This window comes from Ornithorhynchus anatinus, chromosome 11, assembly GCF_004115215.2.
Source record: "Ornithorhynchus anatinus isolate Pmale09 chromosome 11, mOrnAna1.pri.v4, whole genome shotgun sequence".
Taxonomy (NCBI): Eukaryota; Metazoa; Chordata; class Mammalia; order Monotremata; family Ornithorhynchidae; genus Ornithorhynchus; species Ornithorhynchus anatinus.
In genome coordinates, this window is record NC_041738.1 from 54,475,144 (window position 1) to 54,496,794 (window position 21,651).

Below are 21,651 nucleotides of genomic sequence, written 5' to 3' on the forward strand. Positions count from 1 at the left end.
CTCTCCCTCCAGTGACCCTAGGAACACTTGTCCGTGTATCTGCCCAAACTCCTCTGGGATCTGTTGGTGTTCCCATCGTGTGACCTCCTGCGGGAGCAGATTCCGGGTCCTCACCCCCTACCCTATCTGAGTGAGGATGTTTCCTGGATATCCTGACACCCTCCAGTTCTAATGGGCACCCCTCACCCTGATGGGGTGCCATTAGGAAACAGTAATTCGGTGTTCACCCTTCCATTTGCTTCCTGGTTCTGAAAACCCCATCCCTGTCCCCTCTCCACCTGCACCTCTCCCAGTCCATCTGCATTTGGAGACTGCTTCATTTCTCTGACCATCGTTATTACTCTTCTCTGTCCCAGTTCCAGTCCTGTCCTTCTTGAAATGCGTTGGACAGAACTGCACCAGGGGTCCAGGAGCAGTTCATCACGATTATAACTTGGCACGACAGAACCCAGTGTATCTTGTGCCCTGAATATGGGGCAGGGGGCCCTACTGCTTAGACTCAGTGGTCTGTTTGCTCATGGAGGGCTGGGGGTTTGTCTTGGTGAGAGGAACCCACAACTCAGAGGAGAAAAGAGTTGATGCTGGCCCTGAGGGGGAACCAGGAGGCTGTGCCAGCTTGCTGTCAAGGCAGTTGGGAAATTGCCAGGTGGGGAGCAGGGAATCTGGTCCTGCCAATCAGAGATCTCCCTTGTCTCCACACTCAGTCCACTGTGGAGGTAGGTGAGGAAATTGAGGCTACCCCACTTCCACCTGCGTGGAGCTGGGAATAATTTTGCACCTTTCCATCCACACTCGATGGGGTGAAGGGTAGTCCCACCCACCAGACTGAGTTTCCCCAGCCCTTTGTGGAGAGGGGTAATGGCGTCCATTTCTCTGGGATGGGGCTCCCCTGGGGATCCAGAAAGCTTGGCAGAGTGTATAGAGCACGGGCCTGGGAGTCAAAAGGTCATTGGCTCTAATCTCTCCTTTGCCACTTGTCTGCTGTGTGACCTTGGGCAAGTCACTTTACTTCTCTATGCCTCAATCACCTCATCTGTACAGAATGGGGATTGAGACTGTGAGCCCCATGTGGGATAGGGACTGTGTCCAACCAGATTTTATTGTATCCACCCCAGCTCTTAGTACAGTGACTGGCACACAGTAAGTGCTTAACAAATACCATTATTATAGTTAGGAATCAGGTCTGAGAATTCTGGGTCCCCAGCTCCAGGGACAGATCTGTGCCTCCAGCCTCCATGGCAGAGACACCCCATTCTTTTTCCTTTCCTTTCTCCTATTTAAGAGCAGACCCAACATAGAGAGGCTCAGGGTGCCCACCAACGCCCCACAAACACCCTGAGGACCCCAGCTCGGGGCAGCACAGCTTTGAACCCTTTCTTACTGTCTGTGGGCAAGGGACCAGAATGGGACAGGTCCTGGGGAATGAGGGTGGGGTTGGGATGTGGCCTGGCTGGGAAGGTGGAGGGCGGGGAGTGGGCCAGTCAGCAGGTGGATGGTCACAAGGGCAAAACAGCAGCCAAGATTTTGGTGTGAGAGGGGAGGGATAATTTGGTTCAAACAGGTGCAAACCAGACAGAGAGCCCAAAGATGGGAGGGGCCTAGGTCAGAGGCTGTAAAACATTCTGGTTTTCCCTCTTTGCCTCTGACTCCTTCGAGCCTAGTGTAGGGCAGAGAAGGAAGAAAGTGAAGGTCATGCTGAGGTGGGAGTTGGTGGAGGAGGGAGTTGAAAATACCTATCTCCGGGCAGTTTCTCACCTCGCCCCTGACTCACTGGGGTGATGCTGCCCTAGGGCAGCCTTAGCTGGCTGGCCTTAGCCAGCTCAGGGCCTCCTGGAGCGGTGAACCAGCCCAGGTCCCTGGGTCCTATCGCCCAACTGATGGGCCCGGTCCCTGACTGCTTCCCTGGAGCAGCCATGCTTTTACAGCTAATAATGATGTTATGTGTTAAGCGCTTATTTTGTGCCAAGCACTGTTCTAAGTACAGGGGTAGATACAAGGATATCAGGTTGGATGCAGTCCCTGCCCCTTATGGGGCTCACAGTTTTAATCCCAATTTCACAGATGAGGTAACTGAGGCCCAGAGAAGAGACTTGCTCAAGGTCACACAGAAGACAAGTGGTGGAGCCAGTACTAGAACCCAGGTCCTTCTGACTCCCGGGCCCATGCTCTATCCATTAACCCCCTTCCTAGCTGCCCCAACTCCACCTCACCCACCCGGCTCCGCCCCAGCTGACAGTTTTATGAACACTTCGCTTTAGGGGTTACAGTGATTGGGGACTGGGGTGATCTTGGTCCTGAGTTGTCAGTGGCAGGCAGAACACTACAAAAATGCCCTTTCTGGGAGTGGTCCCCCCTTGAGCCCTTCATTTCCCCCTTTCTTTAGACTTGCATTCAAGTTCTGCTTTCAGGTCTTGGGGTTCAGGCCATTCCTCTTCTCTCTGGAGCCCACACACTGGGGTCAGTGAGCATTCCAGTTCAGGCCACTCTCCCCATTCCCTTCCCCAGCAGCCCTTCCCCCACTCAATTCCCCTCCAGTCTTGAGCTGGGAACCACCTTCTTGGCTGGCCCAAGGGCTCATGTTGAGGGTGGGAAAGTGGACATACACATTTGCCCTCTGACCCTGAACCACTTTCCTGCCCTGCCCTCTCTGGGAGAGGGAAGGAGCTGGCAGTTTCTTGGCTTGGCCCCTGGGGCCTTTTTCTCTGCATCCAGTAAACAAATGTCCAAGAAAACTAATCCCTCCCCTCCCACCCCGGGGCAGACCTCACAATCACCAGTTTATAAGACCCTGTACCCTGGCAGGAACTGGGGCAGAGCTTGGGCCAGGTCACCTGCAGACACCCACTCCTCCCTCCGCACCAGCTGCCTTAGCTGGAGACCTGAAAGCTAACAGCCTCCTGCAAGCCTGAGAACCGGAGCTGTCGAGGTCTGGGACCTGCTGCAGCCTTGAGAACTGGAGGCACCATGGACCGGGGCCTCCTGCAGGCTGGATAACCAGAGCCACAGAGGACTGGGGTCTCCTGCAGGCCTTAGAACTGGACCCATCGAAGGTTGGTGCCTCCTGCAGCCCTGAGAATCGGAGCCACCATAACTCCACCAAACCCTGAGGGGGCCCCTAATGGTGGTGCGTAGACCCAGTGATCCCTGGCTACTGGCCCCATCAGATCTGGCGGCATATGAGTCTCCGCTGGACACTTCCCCAGCTCCATTCTCTGGAAGTCTCTCACCAGACCCTGGGGAGGCTTCCCATATTCCAGATGGACTGGCTGACTCCAGGGCATTGCTGATGGGCAGACAAAGGAGGAGCCAACCTAGGGCAGGGGAGTAGGGGGTTGGGGAGGGGGCTCAGAGCTTGGACAGGGACTTCTGAACCAGAACCAGAGCAGGGGCCACAGAGGTGGGAGGGGCTGAGACACAGGGCTTAGTGGTGGGAGGGGACTGGGGCAGAGCCAGAGGGCTGAATGGTAAGAGGTGGCTGGGGCAGGGGGCTCAGAGGTGGAGAAAGGCTAGGAGCATATTCTTCCTCTCCCCACCATTCCAGTGATCCCCACTTTCTAAGCCCTGGACCCAAGATGGGAAAACTCTTGGTGGTCCTGACACACACTGTTCTGTGCCCCCAGTGAAGGTCAAGGGCACCTGAGTAGGTCTAGTGATGCCAAAGAGGAGGCCCTGCTCCCTACTTCCTCCATAGTGACCCTTCATGTCCTCTAGGTGAGAGCGGAATCCACCCTTCCTTATATGGGTTGGACCCCAGAGATAGTCAAGGCCTGGACAAAGAAGAAAAGAGCCTTCTCCCCCTCCTTTCCCTTTCTCTTCCCCACACCCCCTCCCTCCTGGCCTGGGTTAGGTGTGGAGGGGGGCTTGGAGGGTTCTGCTGGGATGAGTCTGGCCCCCAGCCTAGACCGCAGATCCTTGTGACCAGGTAAATATTACCCCGTGCTGTTAATGTTTAAAGCCCCGCCCGCCCCCTGGCTCCCCCCAGCTAAGGACTTTTCCAGTCAGTGGGCCAGTGGCACGGGAGAGAAGAGAGAAAAGGAGAGCGGGCAGCATGGCTGGCGTCGGCCCCACCGGTGAGTGGATCGTCCTGGGTCCATGGGGGAGGTCACCTGCTCCCCAGGGGGCATATTCAACCGCCAGAGTGTAACAGGGCAGTGGTTGGCAGGCTGGGGTTGGTCCCCTTCCCCAAACTCCTCAGGCCCCCTCACCTCAGTTACCTGTGGGCCTCAGTTTCCCCTTAACTACCCAACCTCCTGGATGGGATCTTCTAGGGGTTTTGTCTTTAATTGTGGACTTCCCAGCTTCTAGAGAGTTGGGGCCCAGGAGCCCCCTTTGTGGTGGGTAAACTTAGAGCTGGCCCAAGGTCAAACAATCAGAGGTATTTATTGAGCACTTCAGAGTGGCAAGAGCACTGTACTAATGCTTGAAAGAGTACAATGAAATAGATACGATCTCTGGTCTCAAGGAGCTACTAGCTGAACAGAAATCAATCGATCATATTTATTGAGCACTTACTGTGGGCAGAGCACTTTATTAAGCATTTGGTAGAGCAAATTGCAACAATATAACTGAGTTGGTAGACACATCCCCTGCCTACAATGGAGCTTACAGTCTAGAGGGAGATAAAGACATTAGTATAAATAAATTATGGATACGTCTGTAAGTGCTATAGGGCTGATGGAGGGGTGAATAAAGGGAGCAAATCCGAGTGTGAGGGAGACAAAGAAGGGAATGGGAGAAGAGGAAATGAGGGCTTAGTTAGGGAAGGCCTCTTGGAGGAGATGTACCTTTGAGGGTAGGACAGCAATTTCAGGTAGGGAAACAATCCAGTATAAAGAGATGTTGGGGTGGAGTGAGTACTTAAGTGCTTTAGGGGATGCTAAGGTCACCCTGACTCCGAGCAGGGCAGGGATCCAGAATCCCTGACTCCCCAATTCAGCACCCACTCCTTCCCTTCCTCCATTGAAAGAGTCACATGGCTCCACGAAGTGGGTGGACGGGGGCGTTTCACTGAGCCCAGCCGCTGCCGGTAACCCTGTGTTCCCCCCGCTTCTTACACGCAGGCAGTAGCGCTGAGGAGATGGAAAGGTTTCACTACGGTAAGTCCGGCCTTGTCTCAGTCGATCGGTCAGTGGTATTTATTGGTCACTTAATGTGTGCAGAGCATTGTACTAAGTCCTTGGGAGAGTACAATTCAACACAGTCGGGAGACATATTCCCTGTCCAAAACGAGCTTACAGTCTAGTGGGGGAGACAGACGTTAATACAAACGAATAATTTATGGCTATGGATGTAAATAAATGCTGTGGGGCTGTGGGTGGGGTGAATACCAAATGCCCTGGGCAGCCTGCCCTCGTTCTTCCCCCTCAATGCCCCGAGGATCAGCTGTGCCCGGCAGGGGCAGGCCTGGGGCAGGGTGGGCACAAGTGGAGAGTGGCTCCATTCGCCTCACTGTCCCCGGGGCTTTTCCTAGCCAAGCCCCCTCCTCCATTCCTACCACACACACTGAGCTCCCCCTCTCGACCCCCCGCCTCTCCCCACACCCTCCAGACTACGATGCCGTGCGGAACGGCGGGCTGATCTTCGCCGGCTTGGCCTTCATCGTCGGACTCATTATCATCCTCAGTGAGTGGCCCCCGCGTCAGGGCGGGGGATGGAGGTGGGGCAAGTGACGCATCCCTTCTCTCAATTCGGGCTAGGACGAGGGAAGGGACTTCGGGAAGCCAGGGACTCTCCCCAGGCAGAGAGGGGGCGCAGGAACGAGGGGCGGGGGGTTCCTGGGCCCCCCTCCCCATCGCACCAGATGTCCTCGATGCGAATGAATTCTCCTTTGATGTTTAAAGGCAAAAAGTTTCGCTGCGGAGGCAGGAAGAAACGCCGGTGAGTAGTTTTCCCTCTGTCACCTCTTCCCCCCAGGGGGGACCCGCCCTCCCGCCCCCCAGCACTCCGCCCTGCTGGGACATGGGCACCTCCAGCTGGCATCTCGGAGACCTGGGGCCAGGCCCATGTTCGCCTCCGGTGACTTGTCCAGCCACTCCCCTCCCTCTTTTCATCCACTTTCTCTTTCTCTCCCCTAGGCAAGGCCCCGAGGATGAATTGTAAACCCAGGTGCGGACGGGGCCGGCCGGGAACCGGACGCATAGACATGGGACTGGCTGCACAGCTGGGGCTGGGGGCATCGGGCTGGGAGCCCAGCCAGGACAGGGGGCGGATGATAAGGGGCCGGGTGGGCAGTGAGCTGGGCACGGAGCCAGAACTGGGGCAGGGGGCAGGGTGGGCGCGCAAACCGGGCTGGAGGCAAGGAGCTGGGTGGACAGGGGCAGGGGACAGTGGGTTGGTCGCGCAGCCAGGATGGGTGTAGGGGGTTGAACGCTGATGCTCCGACCCCGAAATCAGCGTTTCCTCTTAGGCTCAGCCGGGCCCCTCTCCGATTGCCCGCACGTTTCGCCTGAGCCCCGCGCAACGGTGACCACAGGGGCGACCTGCTCCCCACTCCAGCCTGCCCCGTCTTCGCCGGGATCCCGTGCGGGGCGAGGTCCGGAGCCTGGGCCGCCGACTTCTGCGGGGGTCGGCCTACCCCTCCCACCGGTTTTGGGGGTTGCCAATAAAGGGGGGGGTCCAACCAGCCCAGTTGCTGCTGCCTGCTTCCGCCTCGGGCCCCGACACATAGCTGGGGGGTCGCCCCGGAGAGGGGTCCCCGTCCTCGAGGGGTTTGCCAGGGGGAGGGACCCAGGCCGAATGCCGGGGGTCGAGGGAGGGGGGTCACGAGCTGCCCCGTGACCTGAACTGGCATCCCCAGCTGACCCCCTACAACCCGGTCTTCAGCTGGAGCCGAGGGTCTGCTTTGTATTCTCCGGGCGGGGACTTTCCAAGGAAGAATAAAATGGAAAAAGCAGGCGCTACTAGCAGAACCCACATCCAAGATAAGATAGGGTAAGTGCTCATGGAGGGTTGGTGGGTGGAGCTGGAGGAGGAGCTGGAACTCCAACTCAGCCTACTCGAAAATAATTGTGGTATTTGTTAAGCGTTTACTCTGTCCCAAGCACTGTACTAAGCGCTCGGGTGGATTCAAGTCAGGTCCCACATGGGGCTCACAGTCTAAGTTGGAGAGAGAAGAGGTATTGAATCCCCATTTTCCAGTTGAGGAAATCGAGACAAAGAGAAGTTGTTACTTTCCCAAGGTCACGCAGCAGGTAAATGGCACAGCTAGAAATAGAACCCAAGTCCTCTGACTCCGGAGCCCGTGTTCCTTTCACTAGGCCACACTGCTTTTCTACTTGTGAGGTGAGTTTGGATGGCTCCTGCTCCCTACTCCTGTCAGATAAAATCAATCAAGTAATAGACCAATATCAAAGCACAGAAAAAGCATAGAAAGTGCGACTTCCCCAACAGGGCACCACCAGACGAGTGCCCTTCACCCTTTTGGATATTCGACCAGTATAAGCAGCAGGGATGAGGCCAATGGTGAGAAGGGTTGCTCATCGGTGGAGTGGGGTAGTAATGATAAAACTGCGATATTTGTTCACTGCCTCCTGTGTGATCTTGGGCAAGTCATTTCACTTCTCTGTGCCTCAGTTTTCTCAAATGCAAAATGAGAATTAAATAACTACTTTTCCCTGACTGTGAGCCTCATGTGAGACAGGGACTGTGTCCATTCTGATTAACATGTGTATGCAACGGTGCTTGACCCCTAATGCTTAACCAGTACTATTAAAAAAGTGCTTACCATGGGCCAGGTACTATGCTAAGCGAGGGGTAGATATACCATCAGCTCAGACACAGCCTCTGTCCCACATGGGGCTTAGTCTAAGGGGGAGGGATTTAAACAGGGATTTAAACCCCATTTTAAAGATGAGGAAACTGAGGCACGGAGAGTTTAGGCGAGTTAACCAAGGTCACACAGCTAAGCTCCATTCCAACTCACCCCTTCTCCCAAACTCTTTCGGACCAGGGTTCTCTCCCTTAAATCCGGCCCAGGTCCCAAAGGATTCTAGACTCATAGAGGCAGATGGAGGAGAGGATCGGGCCTCCTGATCTCCCAGTTTCTGCTTCTATTTCGCTACTAGGGTATGGCTGGTGCAATGGCTCCATCCAGTGGCTGAGGAAATCGAAATCTTGAAATTCGAGGGTTCAGTCGCTCAGTCCAGCGCCCTGGGGAAGGTCCCGGCTAATGTCTGGACATCAGGCAGGATGGGACAGTCCAACAGTCAGTTCCATATTGAGCGCTTATTGTGTGCAGAGCAGTGTATTAAGCGCATGGGAGAAGACAATGTAACACATTCCCTACCCACAGCGAGCTTACAATCTAGAGGGGGAGACATTAATATAAATAAATTACGGATTTGTGCATTAGGCTTCCGCGGATGCAGGTGACGGAGATTCCCCGGCGTCGGTCTAGGGCCTCGAAGGAGATTCCTGCGCCGCTCGGGACAGTCTGCAAGTTCCATGGGCCGCTTCGTGGGACTGGCGGCTTTATAAACTTGCAGCCAAGAGGGTCCGAGCTTGGACCTGACCTCAAACGTCTCCCCACGGGGGCCCCCGAAGGCCCCTATGAGAAGCAGTGTGGTTCGGTGGAAAGAGCCCGGGCTTGGGAGTCAGAGGTCATGGGTTCGAATCCCGGTTCTGCCACCTGTCAGCTGTGTGACTGTGGGCAAGTCACTTAACTTCTCTGGGCCTCAGTGACCTCATCTGTAAAATAGGGATGAAGACTGTGAGCCTCACGTGGGACAACCTGATGACCCTGTATCTACCCCAGCGCTTAGAACAGTGCTCTGCACATAGTAAGCGCTTAACAAATACCAACATTATCATTATTATGATTATGCTCTATGAGTTGCTGGAGCTCCAGGTCCCAGCAACCTGTAGGTATCACCACGCACCCTCGAATGCATCTTTTTAGCGCCTAGGGCCGAGACCGGATCCGGGCTGGGTCCGGACTCACGGTCTCGAGGCCCAGCTGAAGCCAAGGAAGGCGGCTCTGGACCGAGGAATTTCGAGCCGGGAAGGATCCCTACGTCCAGGACCCGTCCGGCTCCGTCCATCTCGGTCCTTGGGTGTCGGTCTCTGTGAATCCACTAGAGGGGGCAAGCGTCCGCCTCTAGTTCCGTTCCTGCTCTCTCCTGTAGCTTCGGGAATTCCCACTCTAAACTTTTCCAGCTCTTGACCTCTCCCCCAAATCCCAATTCACAGGGCCTGCGACCTCACTGCCTCTCCCACTCTGTGCCTCTGGTTTCATTCACCCCCAAAGTACCCCCCCACCACCACCATGCGACCCCTCCCCCACTGTACCGCAGCTGACCAGTGGGAGGGGATTAAAAAGGGGAAGGAGTCATCGTATGCCGCCCCCATCCCGTGCTGAAACCTGGGAAACCCCTAAGAGCACCTCTTAGGTTCTTCTCTGTTTGTGAAACCCTGGCTGGTAGCATGGACGGAGCCTGCCATTGCTGGACCCTGTCCTCCTCCGCTACACCTTTTCCAGTTTAATCAGCTCCCCGCCCCTCCAACAGACACACACACACCCCTCTTCATCCCCCAGAAAGAGAGAGAAAACAGAAGCACTAGCCCTCTTTGTCCTGGGCCAGTGGGGGAGTGGTTGTTTGCGAGGGTGGAGGGTCCCAGTTGATGACTGAGGTCAGAGGGGAAGGCCTGGGACGACCCAAATCTGGCATCTCCCAGCCTGCAAGGCAAGGAGGTAAGTCAGAAGGAACACTTGTTCCGAGGACAACTCTCACCAATGCCCCTGACGCCTCCTCCCACTTTTTTTCTCTCTTTAATTTGCTTTCGGCTCATCGGTTTTGGAGATGGATGGGGTCTTCGTGGCTATCTAACTTGCTTTGCAGAAGCGCTGTCACTAGGTGGCACGAGGACTATTCAGCTTTCCTGTTTCCTTCCAACAATATTCATGCCTCGAAATGGATTGAGAGCCATTGACCAGCTGTCCGTAGTGGGCCACTGAAGGGGGGATGTAAGAGATAGAAAGGAGAGTCATGGGGGTTGGATGGTCCATGCTGAATCACTGGAGGGAGAGTCAGGGGTGTTGGATGGTTCGTGCTGGGTCACTGGGGGAGAATCAGGGATGGAGAGGGGAGAGTCAGAGGTATTGGGTGGTCCGTGATAGACCACTGGAGAGAGATTCAGAAATGGATAAGGGAGAGTCAGAGGTGTTAGATGGGCCATGTTGGGTCACTGGAGGAGAATCAGGGATGGAGGGGGAGAGTCAGGTGTGTTGTCTGGTCAGTCTCTAACCATGAGAGCGGATGCCCAGGAAGGCCACCGGCATATAGTTCCTCCCAGTATCCTGATGCTGCTGTCATACCGTTTCGTAGAAGCCCATCTTGAGACCATCTGAACTTAAAGCATTTCACTAATGTCACCCCGACCCTCTCCTCCCCACATCTGCTACCCAGCTGTTACATTCCCTTTCCAAGTCTCTATGAACACGGGATGCTTATTCCAAGCCAAGGAGGCAAGGTGAGGGAATCCAGGTGCGGAAAATAGAATTCTGGACATAAAAGCATCCGGTGCCTACTGGAAACCGACTGCCCATAGTAAAATCGGGTGAGTGACCACCCTGTTGGGGCTGATGGTCCACGTTTCCCTTTCATGGTGCTCGGCTGGGCTGTTTGGAGGGAGGAGCTGGCAAACGGGCAGAACTGTGTGGTCTATGGAGAAGATGGCCGATCTGCCTGCTGTTGGACCAAGATTTTTGTTTGATTGTTTTTGTTTTGATGGTATTTAAGTGTTTACTGCTTGCCAGGCATTGGACTAAGCGCTGGAGTAGATACGAATTAGTCGGGTTGGACACAGTCCCTGTCCTATGTAGGGCTCACAGTCTTAATCTCTATTTTACAGATGAGGTAACTGAGGCACAGAGAAGTTAAGTGACTTGTCCAAGGCCGCACAGCAGACAAGTGGTAGAGCTGGGATTAGAACCCAGGTCTTTCTGACTCCCTGGCCCATGCTCTAGGCCACACTGCTTTTGGATCTCCGGGGCTCTATTTCTAAACCCTTGGGGGTGAGCTCAGGGCTTGGGGGATTGGCTTCATTTGCTTACGGAGAGAACATTAATGATAATAGTTGTGATATTTGTTAAGCACTTACTATGTGTCAAGCACTGTGTTAAGCACTGGGGTAGATCCAAGTTAGGTTGGATGCAGTACCTGTCCCACATGGGGCTCACAGTATAAGAAGAAGGGACTTGTCCTAGGTCACACATCGTAGTAGGAGAAAAGGACCCAGGAGTCTTTGCCCTCTCCATCCGGAGATTTTGCTTGCCCGCCTCGGAGCTGCCAGCATCTCTCAGCCCCTCCTTGGGTTGGGAAGGGGGAGGAGAGCAGCCGGCTGTGAAATCCGGCCCCAGGCCCAGGGTAAGGTTGGAAAGGACAGCCAGACAGGAAACCTCTCTCCAGATGCCAGGAGGACAGGCTGGGATCTTGGAATCAGGAGAGCGGGGAGAACAAGACAGACATCCATCTCCTTCTACATCCTCTGGATACCCTGGGCCCAACTACTCAAGTGTCCTTTCCCGGGTGAGTGGTTGGGAGTTGTGTCCTGAAGAAGAAAAGACCATGGAGTTTGGTGCCCTCCCCCTGGGCCAGGACCCAGCTGGCTCTGTGTCCTCCTGCCTGGTGTCCTTTGGCTGGACAAGGACAATGGAGGCATGGGGCTTAGGAGCAGATTTTACTTCGAACAGCAGTGTTGCCTAGTGGTGGAAAGAGAGAGCTTCCCTCTTGGAGTCAAAGGAATGGATCTCTCTTCACAACTCTCCCACTTGCTTGCTGAGTGATCTTGGGCATGTGACTTCACTTTGCTGGGCCTCAGTTTCCTCATCTGTGAAATGGGGGATTCAGCACCTGTTCTCCCCTCCACTTAGAGTGGGAGCCCCATATGGGATAGGGATCATGTCTGACCTGTTAATCTTGTATCTACCCCAGAATTTAGTACAGTCCTTGGCACATTTACCCTGGGTGGGGGGATTGCGGCATAGAGTCTTGGGGGCCTCGCTGCTGCTGATCGATAGGACGAGCAGGAAACAGAAGCGGAAGGAGGACACAGCACGGGCCTGGAGCCGGGACAAGTCGGCCTCCACTCTCTGTTCCTCGGCCCTGTCAACTGTCACTTTCTATCCGCATCGATCCTTCTCCCCACTCTCCCCGACTTCAAATAACCAGAGGACCAGACTGGGATGCCAGTGTGTGTGTGAGTGCACGCCCATGGCTTCAGCATTTCGCTTTAAATGGCTTGAGTGCCAGACCAGGCAACTCACCCTCCCCATCCTCCTCCCCCTTGACCGTCTAACATTCCTTCCCCCATCATCCCCACTTCAGTTTCCCTGAAGAACAAGGCCTAAAGCTCCTCCTCAACACAAGCCACTTGTGGATTAAAGCAGGTGTAGGAGTCAGGTCAGGCTCCCAGAGGGCCAGGGTCTGGCCCAAGGTCACGCAGCAAGCCAGAAGCAAAACTAGGGCAAAAACCGAGGTCTCCAATTTCCAACCCAGAGTTGTTTCCCCATCCTGACCAGTCCTGGGCTGGTTGGAGGAGGGGGCAGAGCCTTGTGCCGCCGCTCCCCTCCCCCCCACTCCACCCCGCAAGAGGCCTCTGACATCTTCACCTTGAACTTTTGGCTGAAGAATTAGCACACTGCAGGCAGATACTGTGCAATCCGCCACAGTCCCCAGGCCCACATCCGCAGGTGAAGCTGGCAGGTGGGTGGGGGCTGAATCAGAAGATGGGACCAGCTCCATTTCTTCCTCCACCTTGGGCCCAGGCTTGGATTCCTGGAGTGCTTCTCTGATTAATGTCTAATCCCCCTATCCTGTGATAACCCTGCAGTGTCACCACAACACTTCTGTATGCCCTAACCACTGGGGTACCTACCCCCACCTCGCCCATTCCCCAAAACCCTCACCACAGCACCCCAGAGCCTGCTTTTTCCTCTAAATTAGCAGACCTGACTTCAGGGGAGCCACCGAGGGCCTGGAGTAAGGATGGGCCTCTGTCTCCTTTGGTCAGCAGTAATCACTGACCCATCCCTGATGAACCCCCCAGAAGACCCAAGTCTCCCTGTAGCCCCTTCTGATGCTTGTACCCGCTCCCTCCATCACCTTCCTCAATCAATCAACGGTATTTATTGAACATTTCCTCTGGGAGGAGCACTGGACTAAGTACTTGGGAGAGTACAGTAGAGTTAGTGTCAATCACTCGGGGTGTTTGCTGAGCACTTACTATGTGTAGAGCTTTGTTCTGCGGGCTTGGGACAGTGCAATAGAATAAGTAGACACAATTCCTGCCCGCGAAGAGATTACAACCACCTGCTGCCCTTCCCTTACCTCTGTCAGACCACCATCTGGAGCACAGCTGATGGTTGTGCTCATCACAGCCTCCCCTCCCTCACTTCCTCAGTTTCCCACCTCAGCTCCTCACAGCACCAACTTCCCACCAAACCTAGGCAGATTGGTCCTGGGCAATCTGGGAGACTGTGATGGAGACATTGCCAAGGCGGTTGAATGGACCCACCCCCTCCCATTCCTCGCTCGACTACTAGGAGGGCCCAGACTCCCTCTTTGGGATGGGTGGAGGACAGAGTACTCCTGGTCAGGACATGGATTTTCCCACCCAAAGCTGCCAGACAGAGATTCTCCTGTGGACGAGGAAAGGCATCTGGCCTGGGTTTGTGGGCAGATATGGCTTCTCGGAAAACTAAACTCAGGGCTTCTTCAGGGTTTCTTCACACTGAGCCTGGTTGATAGTGGATAGAGGTCGGGACTGGGAGTCAGAAGGTCGTGGGTTCTAATCCCCGCTCTACCACTTGTCTGTTCTGTGAATTTAGGCAAGTCACTTGACTTTTCTGTGCCTGTTACCTCATCTGTAAAGTGGGGATTAAGACAGTGAACTCGATGTGACAAAGGGACTACATCCAGCTCGATTTTCTTGTAATTCCCCCCCAGGGCTTAGTACAGTGCCTGACATAGTAAGTGCTTAACAAATACCACAGTTATTATTATTATTGTGCAGGAGGGGTGCACAGAGGGCTGGTGTGGTTCTCTTGGCTAGTGCAGGCCAGCCTTGAGCTCTACTGTCCAACATCCCCCTCTGGTACCTCTGGACTTTTCTGGCTGGTGGGCAGAGTCAAGCTGGGAATGTCATTTCTCCAGTGGAGTTGGTGGTCTCTAAACTCCCTTCCCTCCTTATGAGGTAGAATATACCCTTGACTGTTTCCCTCCACCCTCAGAGAGATAGAAACTGTGATCCCAGGAAAACATTAGTTCCTGAAAAACACGGTCTCCCTTGCCTCCCACTGGTCACCCCCCCACCCCCACCCCCCCGGCCCATCCAGCCCAGGACTCTGTCTCTGACAGAAACACCAGGACGCTTCTGGGCCTGGGAATCAGAAGGACTTGGGTTCTAATGCCGGCTCTGCCACTTGTCTGCTGTGTGATCTTGGGCAACTCCCTTCACTTCTCTGTGCCTCAGTTATCTCATCTGTAAAATGGGGATTAAAACTGTGAGCTCTTTGTGGGAAAGGGACCATGTCCACGATCGTCTCTGATCTACCCCAGAGCTTAGTACAGTACCTGGCACATAGTAAGCACTTAAATACCATCTAGCTTGGAGGAACCATATACTCGTTGCCCTCCTGGACACCTCCCCTTGTGTTTGGGGATAGTGAGGGGATACTCCAACCCAACAATCCAGGCTGTCCCCTCTAGGGACCCAGTAGGTCAATCACCCAAAAAGCAGTCCAAAACCTTTGGGAACCTATGGAGAGCTCTGAACATTGGACTTGCTAGTTCTGGGATCTGCAGTTCTGATGAGCGATGCCCTTCACAACCCCCATGGGCTCATCCCTGGCTTTCCCAGGACCTACAGATCCCTACCACCTCACACCCAGGCTGGAAAAGAGCATTCCACCAGGGGGCGCCTGAGAGTGGGGGGGCTGCTGGGAGGGGGCTGACTTCAGAAGCGGTGAGTGGAGGGGGAAAGCTCTCTCTCTCTCAGGGTTGGGCTCATCAGAGGCAACCGGAGAGAGGGAGGAGAAGGGGAGGATGGGGAAATGAAGGCTGCTGGGCCTCTGACCAGCAATTTCGGGCTGGCCTGCCACGTCACCAGACTGTCCTCCTCAGTGAAATCTTTTCAGTATTTGGAAGTGAGGGGACACATTTGCTCAGGGGCTTGGATTTAGAATAACGATTTGCGGCAGAAGGGGCCTGGGAACCAGAGGGAGAATCGGGTGGGGGCGGGGAGAGATTTACAGCCCAGCCCTATCCATGAAAAGGGAAAAAATGCCTCCTGGAGGTGCATTTGGGGAGCATGTAGGGTTGTGGGTGTGTTTCTCTCTACATTGGCAGGGACGGGATTTTAACGTGGGTGTGACATGGGTCTGTTATATATAGGTGTGTTCATACTTCTGTGATTCATTGGTAGCTCTGTGTGAGCATGTATCTGTATTGTGTATGTGTGCTATCTATTTATGTGCTCTGCTACACTGGTGAGTTTATATCTGTATATGCTTATGTCTGTCCTACTCTTATAGGCTGAATTTGCCAGTAATATGTGCTTCGCACACATTTGAGGGCGTATGTGTACTGTAGATTTCTACCCTCAGCTGTGTCAGTTTATGCACCTGTAATTGTGGGTTTGTCTTTGATTGTGTGGGGCTGTGAAGGTAGATGTTTCCATGTGTGTATGTGTGGGTACGCGCCTGGGTGTGTTTGCGTGTCTGCGGGGGTCTTCGGGCTGGCGTGGTGGGAGGGGTGTATGCTCTTCCATGCTTCTGAAACACCAGTCACCTCAGAGGGTCCTCAGAGGCTGAAACCGGGGGACCCCCTATTCTACCCCTTTTCTTTTTCACCCTCTGCCTTAAAGGAAATTTGGAGGGCGGTTTCACCAAAGGGGTAGACCTGAGAAGGACCCTGGTGTCCCAGCCCCTACCTGCAGGCGACTGGTGGCCCAGGGCGAGTTAGAAATAACCAATCCCTGCCGTGTTCGCACATTAGAGTCCCCACCCTGGCCATAGGACTTACAGGTGAAACCTTTTTTTCTGGGCCTCAGTTTACTCATCTGTGGAATGGGCAAGGAGTCGGGCTGCACGGAGTGACCAGACGGGACCCAGCCTGCCTCAATTTCAGGCCTTCCAGTTTTCCCAGTTCATTTAGAGGGGGCGCCTCTCCCAACAGGACTTCCTTGCCCCCACCTCTCCTGCACTCCTGTACTGGTTCCAGGCTGCCGGGGCTCGTCCAGCTGGGGGCCAGGCCTGGGCCAGAGGGTTAACGCTTTCCTTCCTGAACTACAGTTCCCGGAGAAGGGAAGGGAGAAAGAATCTGACCCGGGATTAGGCCAGAGTCACCAAGAGTTCCAGGTCTCGAGGATGGTGGAGTCCTCTGACAGAGGGAAAAGCTGGCAGGAAGCCAGGCCCCTGGAGAAACGGAAGCGGGGGGAGGGGGAGGAGGAACACACGTTTTTTCCTCGGGAGGAAACTGAGGCAGAGGGAGGTGAAGAGAAGAAACTAAGGCCATCCAGAGAGGCAAGCCAGGTCTGCGACCCGGGGCCTTCTCCTCTATCAGCCCGTCCCGGAGAGTGTGCCTGGGACACGTAGGACACACGTGTGTGCGGACATGTTCCAAGCATGTGCTGGGCTGACACCCCCCCCTCCTCTCGGGTGAAAGACAGAGGGGATAGGGATGGAGCTCGGGCCGGAATCCCTCTCCCGAAGGAAAGGATGATTTGGGTGGAGGCCGACCTGCCCCCCGCCCTCACCCCACGCGGTGCCACGGGGTACGGGGGCGGGGGGAGCGGCTGCCTAGCCCAGCCCCGTCGACGACAGGAGCGGGAGCGGAGGAGGAGGAGGAGGAGGAGGAGGAGGAGGAGGAGGAGGAGCCGCGGAGAGCTGGGCTGGGGAACGAAGAGAGCGGGGCACGGAGTGCGGACGGCTGGGAGCGCGCTACAGCGGGGGAGAGGCGCTGCTGGACGGGCGGCCACAGGACGATCTCCCCGGGAGATTAGGGGCTATTTATGGCATGTCGCTGGTAACTCTCCTCCTGCTCCTGGACTCTTTCCACAAAGGTGAGACGGTGGGGTCGGGGGGCGGGAGCGGTATAACCGTGGCTGCGCCTCGCTCGTGCTAGACTTTAGGGTCTGGGGTTTCTTCCCCTTTCTGGCCGGCGGGGTGGGGGTCGGGGGCGTTGTTAGGTTTGGAGGCGCAAATAGAGGGCTCCTATCGCTTTGAGTGGTATTTTGAGGGAGTGGGCTTGCCGGTCTGCCAATTCTCCCCTTCTGTCCCTCACGATCCCCCCCACCCCCTACTCCCCGGGGGTATGTGGGGGGAATGTCCCCCAGCAAGTTTCGCCCCAGCCCCCAGACCCTGAATTCTGCTCTTCGGGACCCGGGCACGGCCCCTCCTCCCATAGGGGTGAGATCCTCCGCCTGGGAGCCCTCCGGGGTCCCGCCACGGCCGCTGGCCCAGATGGGGGCGGGAAGGGCCCGTCCGAGGTTGGGGCAGGGGACGGCGGCGGGGAATCAGGTGTCCGGCTGGTCCAGACCTGTAGCCCGGGGGAGGAAGGGAGAGGATGAGGGTGGGCGGGGTGGGGTGGGGTGGGGGCTATCCCTCTTCTTACCCCACGGGAGGGGGGCAGTGGCGTGGGGGGGGGGAGGAGGGGACCCTCCCTATGTCCAGCTCTGCAACTTTACCCCCTCGCTCCGGACTGGTGAACGCCACCGAAGCCTCTGATTTGGGCTTTGGGGTAAAAACAAAGACTGAGACGCCCCCTCTTCCCTCCCCCCACCCCAGCAAACGGGGAGGGGAGAGGCTGACGGTGGGGGGTGGGCGAGGCGAGACTCGGGCTGAGATGCCTTCTCTTGGTGGGGAGGGGGGCGGCAGCTTCAGGTTAACCCCTGGCCTCCCGCTCTGGGGGGAGCGGGATGGAGGAGACGGGGGTCCGAGGGGGGGATTGATGGGGGGCGTCGTGGAGAAGGTGGGGGGAGGAATGCCCTCTCCCCAATCCTCATCCGGGCTCCGGCGTCCCGCGGCCCCCTTCCCTCCCTTCGTCCCCGCAGGCAGGCTCGGGAGCTCGGCTTTAATTACATTAATATTAAAAATACATAAGCCGAGGAGAGGTGCCCCCCCACCTCCCTGAGCCCCGTGTGTGCGCGCGCGCGAGTGTGTGTGTGTGTGTGCGTGTGTGTGTGCGTGCTTGCCAGCAGCTGCCGGAGAGTCAAGCCCCCCCCCCCAGCCCCCTCCCCTCCAAAGCCTCCCCCCCCCCTCCCGACCCCAGCCCCCAACGGGGCAGGACCGGACAACTGACCGCATCCTGCTGCCGAGGGGACCTGGGCGAGGGAGGGCGTCCAGATCGCTCCGAACTGGAACTTGAGGTTGAAGTTGTCCGAGATCGGGGCCGGGTCGCTGACCCCCGCGGGGCTGAGCCGACGGGGCGGCCACTTTGCCGGGGACAATTGGGATGGAGCCTCGTTTGGGAGCGCGCCCTTAGGAAATCTGGGGACATCTTATAGCCGGGTGTGGGAAGTGGGGGCCGGGCTTTTTTGGGGGGAGGGGGGGGTCCTCACTCCGGACCCGGAAGGCCGTGGGTGCTGGGCACTAGGGGGGAGGAGGGGGCTCTCAGGGCTCGGACCTCGAGTTTTCCTGGCAGCAGCACCGCCCAGGCCGAGGAGGAGGCTGAGGATGGGGGGTTGGTGGGTCCGCACTTGGAAGCCCCCGATGTGCTTGGACCAGCGGGTTTCCCTGCCAACCAGGGGTAGCCAGTGACACACACACACACACGCACACACCCTCTCTGTCGCTCTGTCTCTGTCTCTCGGGGGGCCGGCCGGACAGGCACATTAGATGAAGAGACCCACTGCCCACCCCCCTTCCCCGGGTCCGCCGGGCACCGTGTTTCTGCGGCGGAACGGAGCTCCGCCGAGCCGCGCAGCGAAGGCCAGGAGGCCGGGGATGTCCGGCCTCGGATCTCCCCCTGCCCCCGGGGGCGCAGAGCGGAGCGGGGCCGGAGAGAGGGGTCGCTCTCTGCAAATTTCCCTCCCTCCTTCCCCCGGCCATCCCGCCTCCCCTCGGGCCAGCCTGCCGGCCTCCTGTCCGAAGCCCTAGAAGCGGCTCCGGATTTGCATGCAGGTTGGCATGCAGGGTTGCATGCAGATTTGCATGCTCGCACGTGGCCCGTCACCCTCCCGAGCTCGTTGTCTCGAGCGAAGCCCCCTCCCCCGGGCTCCAGCCCCTCGCCTCGGGCGAGCAGGGGCCGTCGGCGTTTCCCGAGAATCCGCGGAGGTGCAGCTGGCTGGGTTGAGAAGAGCTTTGCAACGAGTTCCTCGCCCGGGCGACTTCCACCCATGGAAGGGCCAGGAGAAAAGAGCGCCGAACCGGCCGTCTCCGGGACCAGCCCGGAGAAGGGCAGGGCCGTTCAAAGACTGCCGTGGGCGGGTACCTTACCCGCAAGGCTCTTTTAAGGGGATCGATCTATCCCCTCGTCCCATGGGGACCGGGAGGGGGGAACTGAAGCTTTCTAGGGAGCTTCCCCTCCTGCTGCGGGCTCCAAGGGGACAGAGAGTCGACCCCTCCCCACCCCTCACCCTCACCACCCCAACCTTAACACCTTTCAGTTTCCCAGCTAGCCCCTGCCCCATCACCACCTCTGGGTCTGCCCACAGAGAGGGCATCTCAGTGGAGAGTCCTCTGCATTCACCGAAGGAAGATTTGGACTGGATGTTAATAGGGGCTTTGTGTGGCTATGTATACACGTACATATGTATGTGTGTGACAGATTGGCGGCAGAGGTAGGTACTGGGAATCACAGGGCTGTGTGTGTGGTGTGTGTGTGTGTGTGTCTGGGTGTGCTGAGGCTGGCAGTACACCCATGGCCGATCATGCCAGCTCAGCTGCCACAGGAGCCACCCAACCCAGGGTCCAGCTTGTCCAGCTCTAACATGGCCTTGCACGCCCGTTTGGACGCTCGGTGCTCCTGCCCGTTCTGCGTGAGGAGTCCCAGGACCTGGATGGGGTCTGGGGCCCTCGGCATCCCCCCCTCTCCCACTCCCGGTTCCCTCCCCTCCCCACGTGCAGCACCTGCATCTCCCCATCCCCCCCTGGGGTGGAAACGGTCATTGTCGGCTCTGGGAACCCTGATTGCATCACTAGGAAATCATCTGCATAGATTTGCATATTGTGAAGCAGGCTGTTCTGGTCCCCCCCGCCCCCCAACTCCACCCTCTCCTCAATCACACTTCCCCTCTCCCCCCGAGGAAGGGACAGGGGTAGGATCTGTAAAGCTGTGGAAGGGAATGCCTATGAGACCCCCAGTCTCAATTTTTTCCTAGGCTTGAAGCCTAAGGAGAGGAAGCTTGGGGGAGGGGGCAAAAGGAGGAGGGGGCTCCTAGGCATGGAGGCAGGGGAAGAGCCAAGATGGCCTCTTGGGATCTCAAGGGTTCTCCGTGTGCTGGCCTTTCCTGGGGGCAGAGACCCGGCTCCGGTCACCCCGCCAAGATCGAGCTTTTGTGCTTTTTGAGGGTGACCGCTCTCCCAGAATTCCCTGTGCCACCAGAGCCCTTTCGGACCCTCCTGTCGCAGCACTCAGACTTGACGGTTAGGGGTCATTTCGGTCCTCGCCATCCACCCTCTAACGCCGCTCTAGGAGGGAGGCATCCGAGCCAGAGGGTTCAGAAGTGCTGCTTGCCTGCAGGCCCCTGGTTGGGTAGGGGAGTGGGGGCTGGGTACGGTGCCCCACTCCCCCCCCCGCCCCCTCCGCCAACCCCACTGCACAGCTGTCCCCTTGCTGCTTTGGAGAAGGCGAGGGAGGGGCCTACAAGCCCAGCTCCTCGCCCACCTTTCAGCTGCCCATCTCATCCCTCCCCGCTCTCTGGAGACGTCATCCATTCCGACGGCCTTCAAGGTCACCACCTTCGTTAAGAACGAAGTTATTAAAATTCTCGCTAAGTCATGTATTTAGATAAAACTGATTCTGCAGAGGGATAAAAAAAGCAGCTTTGGGTTACAAATGTACACATGACGGAAGGTATAATTACTGCCAGTGTGAAAGCTTCATCTGGGAACCACTGTGAGCCTGTACCTCCTTGTGGTTTTTTCAATACCCCTTCCCTGGCCAATCAATCAGTCAATCAATCAACAGTATTTATTAGAGACAGTGTTCTGCACACAGTAGGCACATAATAAATACCATTGATTGATGGATTGATTCAGGGCACTCTACTGGGCACCCGCTCTGTGAGAGCACTGTATTGGGTACCTGTGTGCCAAACTGCTGTACTGGTCACCTGTGGGCGGATCATTATACTGGACCCCTACTGAGTGCAGAATGGTGCACGGGATGCCGGCTTTCACTACTATTTCACTATACTGAGCATCTATTGGGTGCAGAGCACTGTACTGAGCGTCTACTGTATTCAGGCCACCGAATGAGGCACCTACTGCCTGTGCATTATACCCGGTGCTTGGTCCCTGCCCTAGAGAAACTTGCAGTCTAGTGGGGAAGGCAGGCAAACAGAGATTATTTACAGAGGGAGCAGGAGGAAGAACAAAGAAAAAACTCACAATCACTAGAGGATGAAGAGAAGAATAGAAGGAGAATGCGTGAACATAGATCCAGATATCCATACGGGGTGTAGGTCCAGCCAGGATTTATAGCTTTGGTTTAT

General features: G+C 56.5%; 1 protein-coding gene across 2 annotated transcripts in view; it reads left to right on the forward strand.

Moving 5' to 3' along the window:
- Positions 1 to 16,865: 16,865 nt before the first annotated feature.
- DSCAML1 (DS cell adhesion molecule like 1) overlaps positions 16,866 to 21,651 on the forward strand; it is a 202,033-nt gene continuing 197,247 nt past the window's right edge. For both annotated transcript variants that reach the window (XM_029074382.1, XM_029074383.1), the window contains exon 1: positions 16,866 to 17,058. In XM_029074382.1, the coding sequence (XP_028930215.1) occupies positions 17,013 to 17,058 (46 nt within the window). In that variant the 5' untranslated portion in view covers positions 16,866 to 17,012. The remainder of the gene's footprint in view (positions 17,059 to 21,651) is intronic.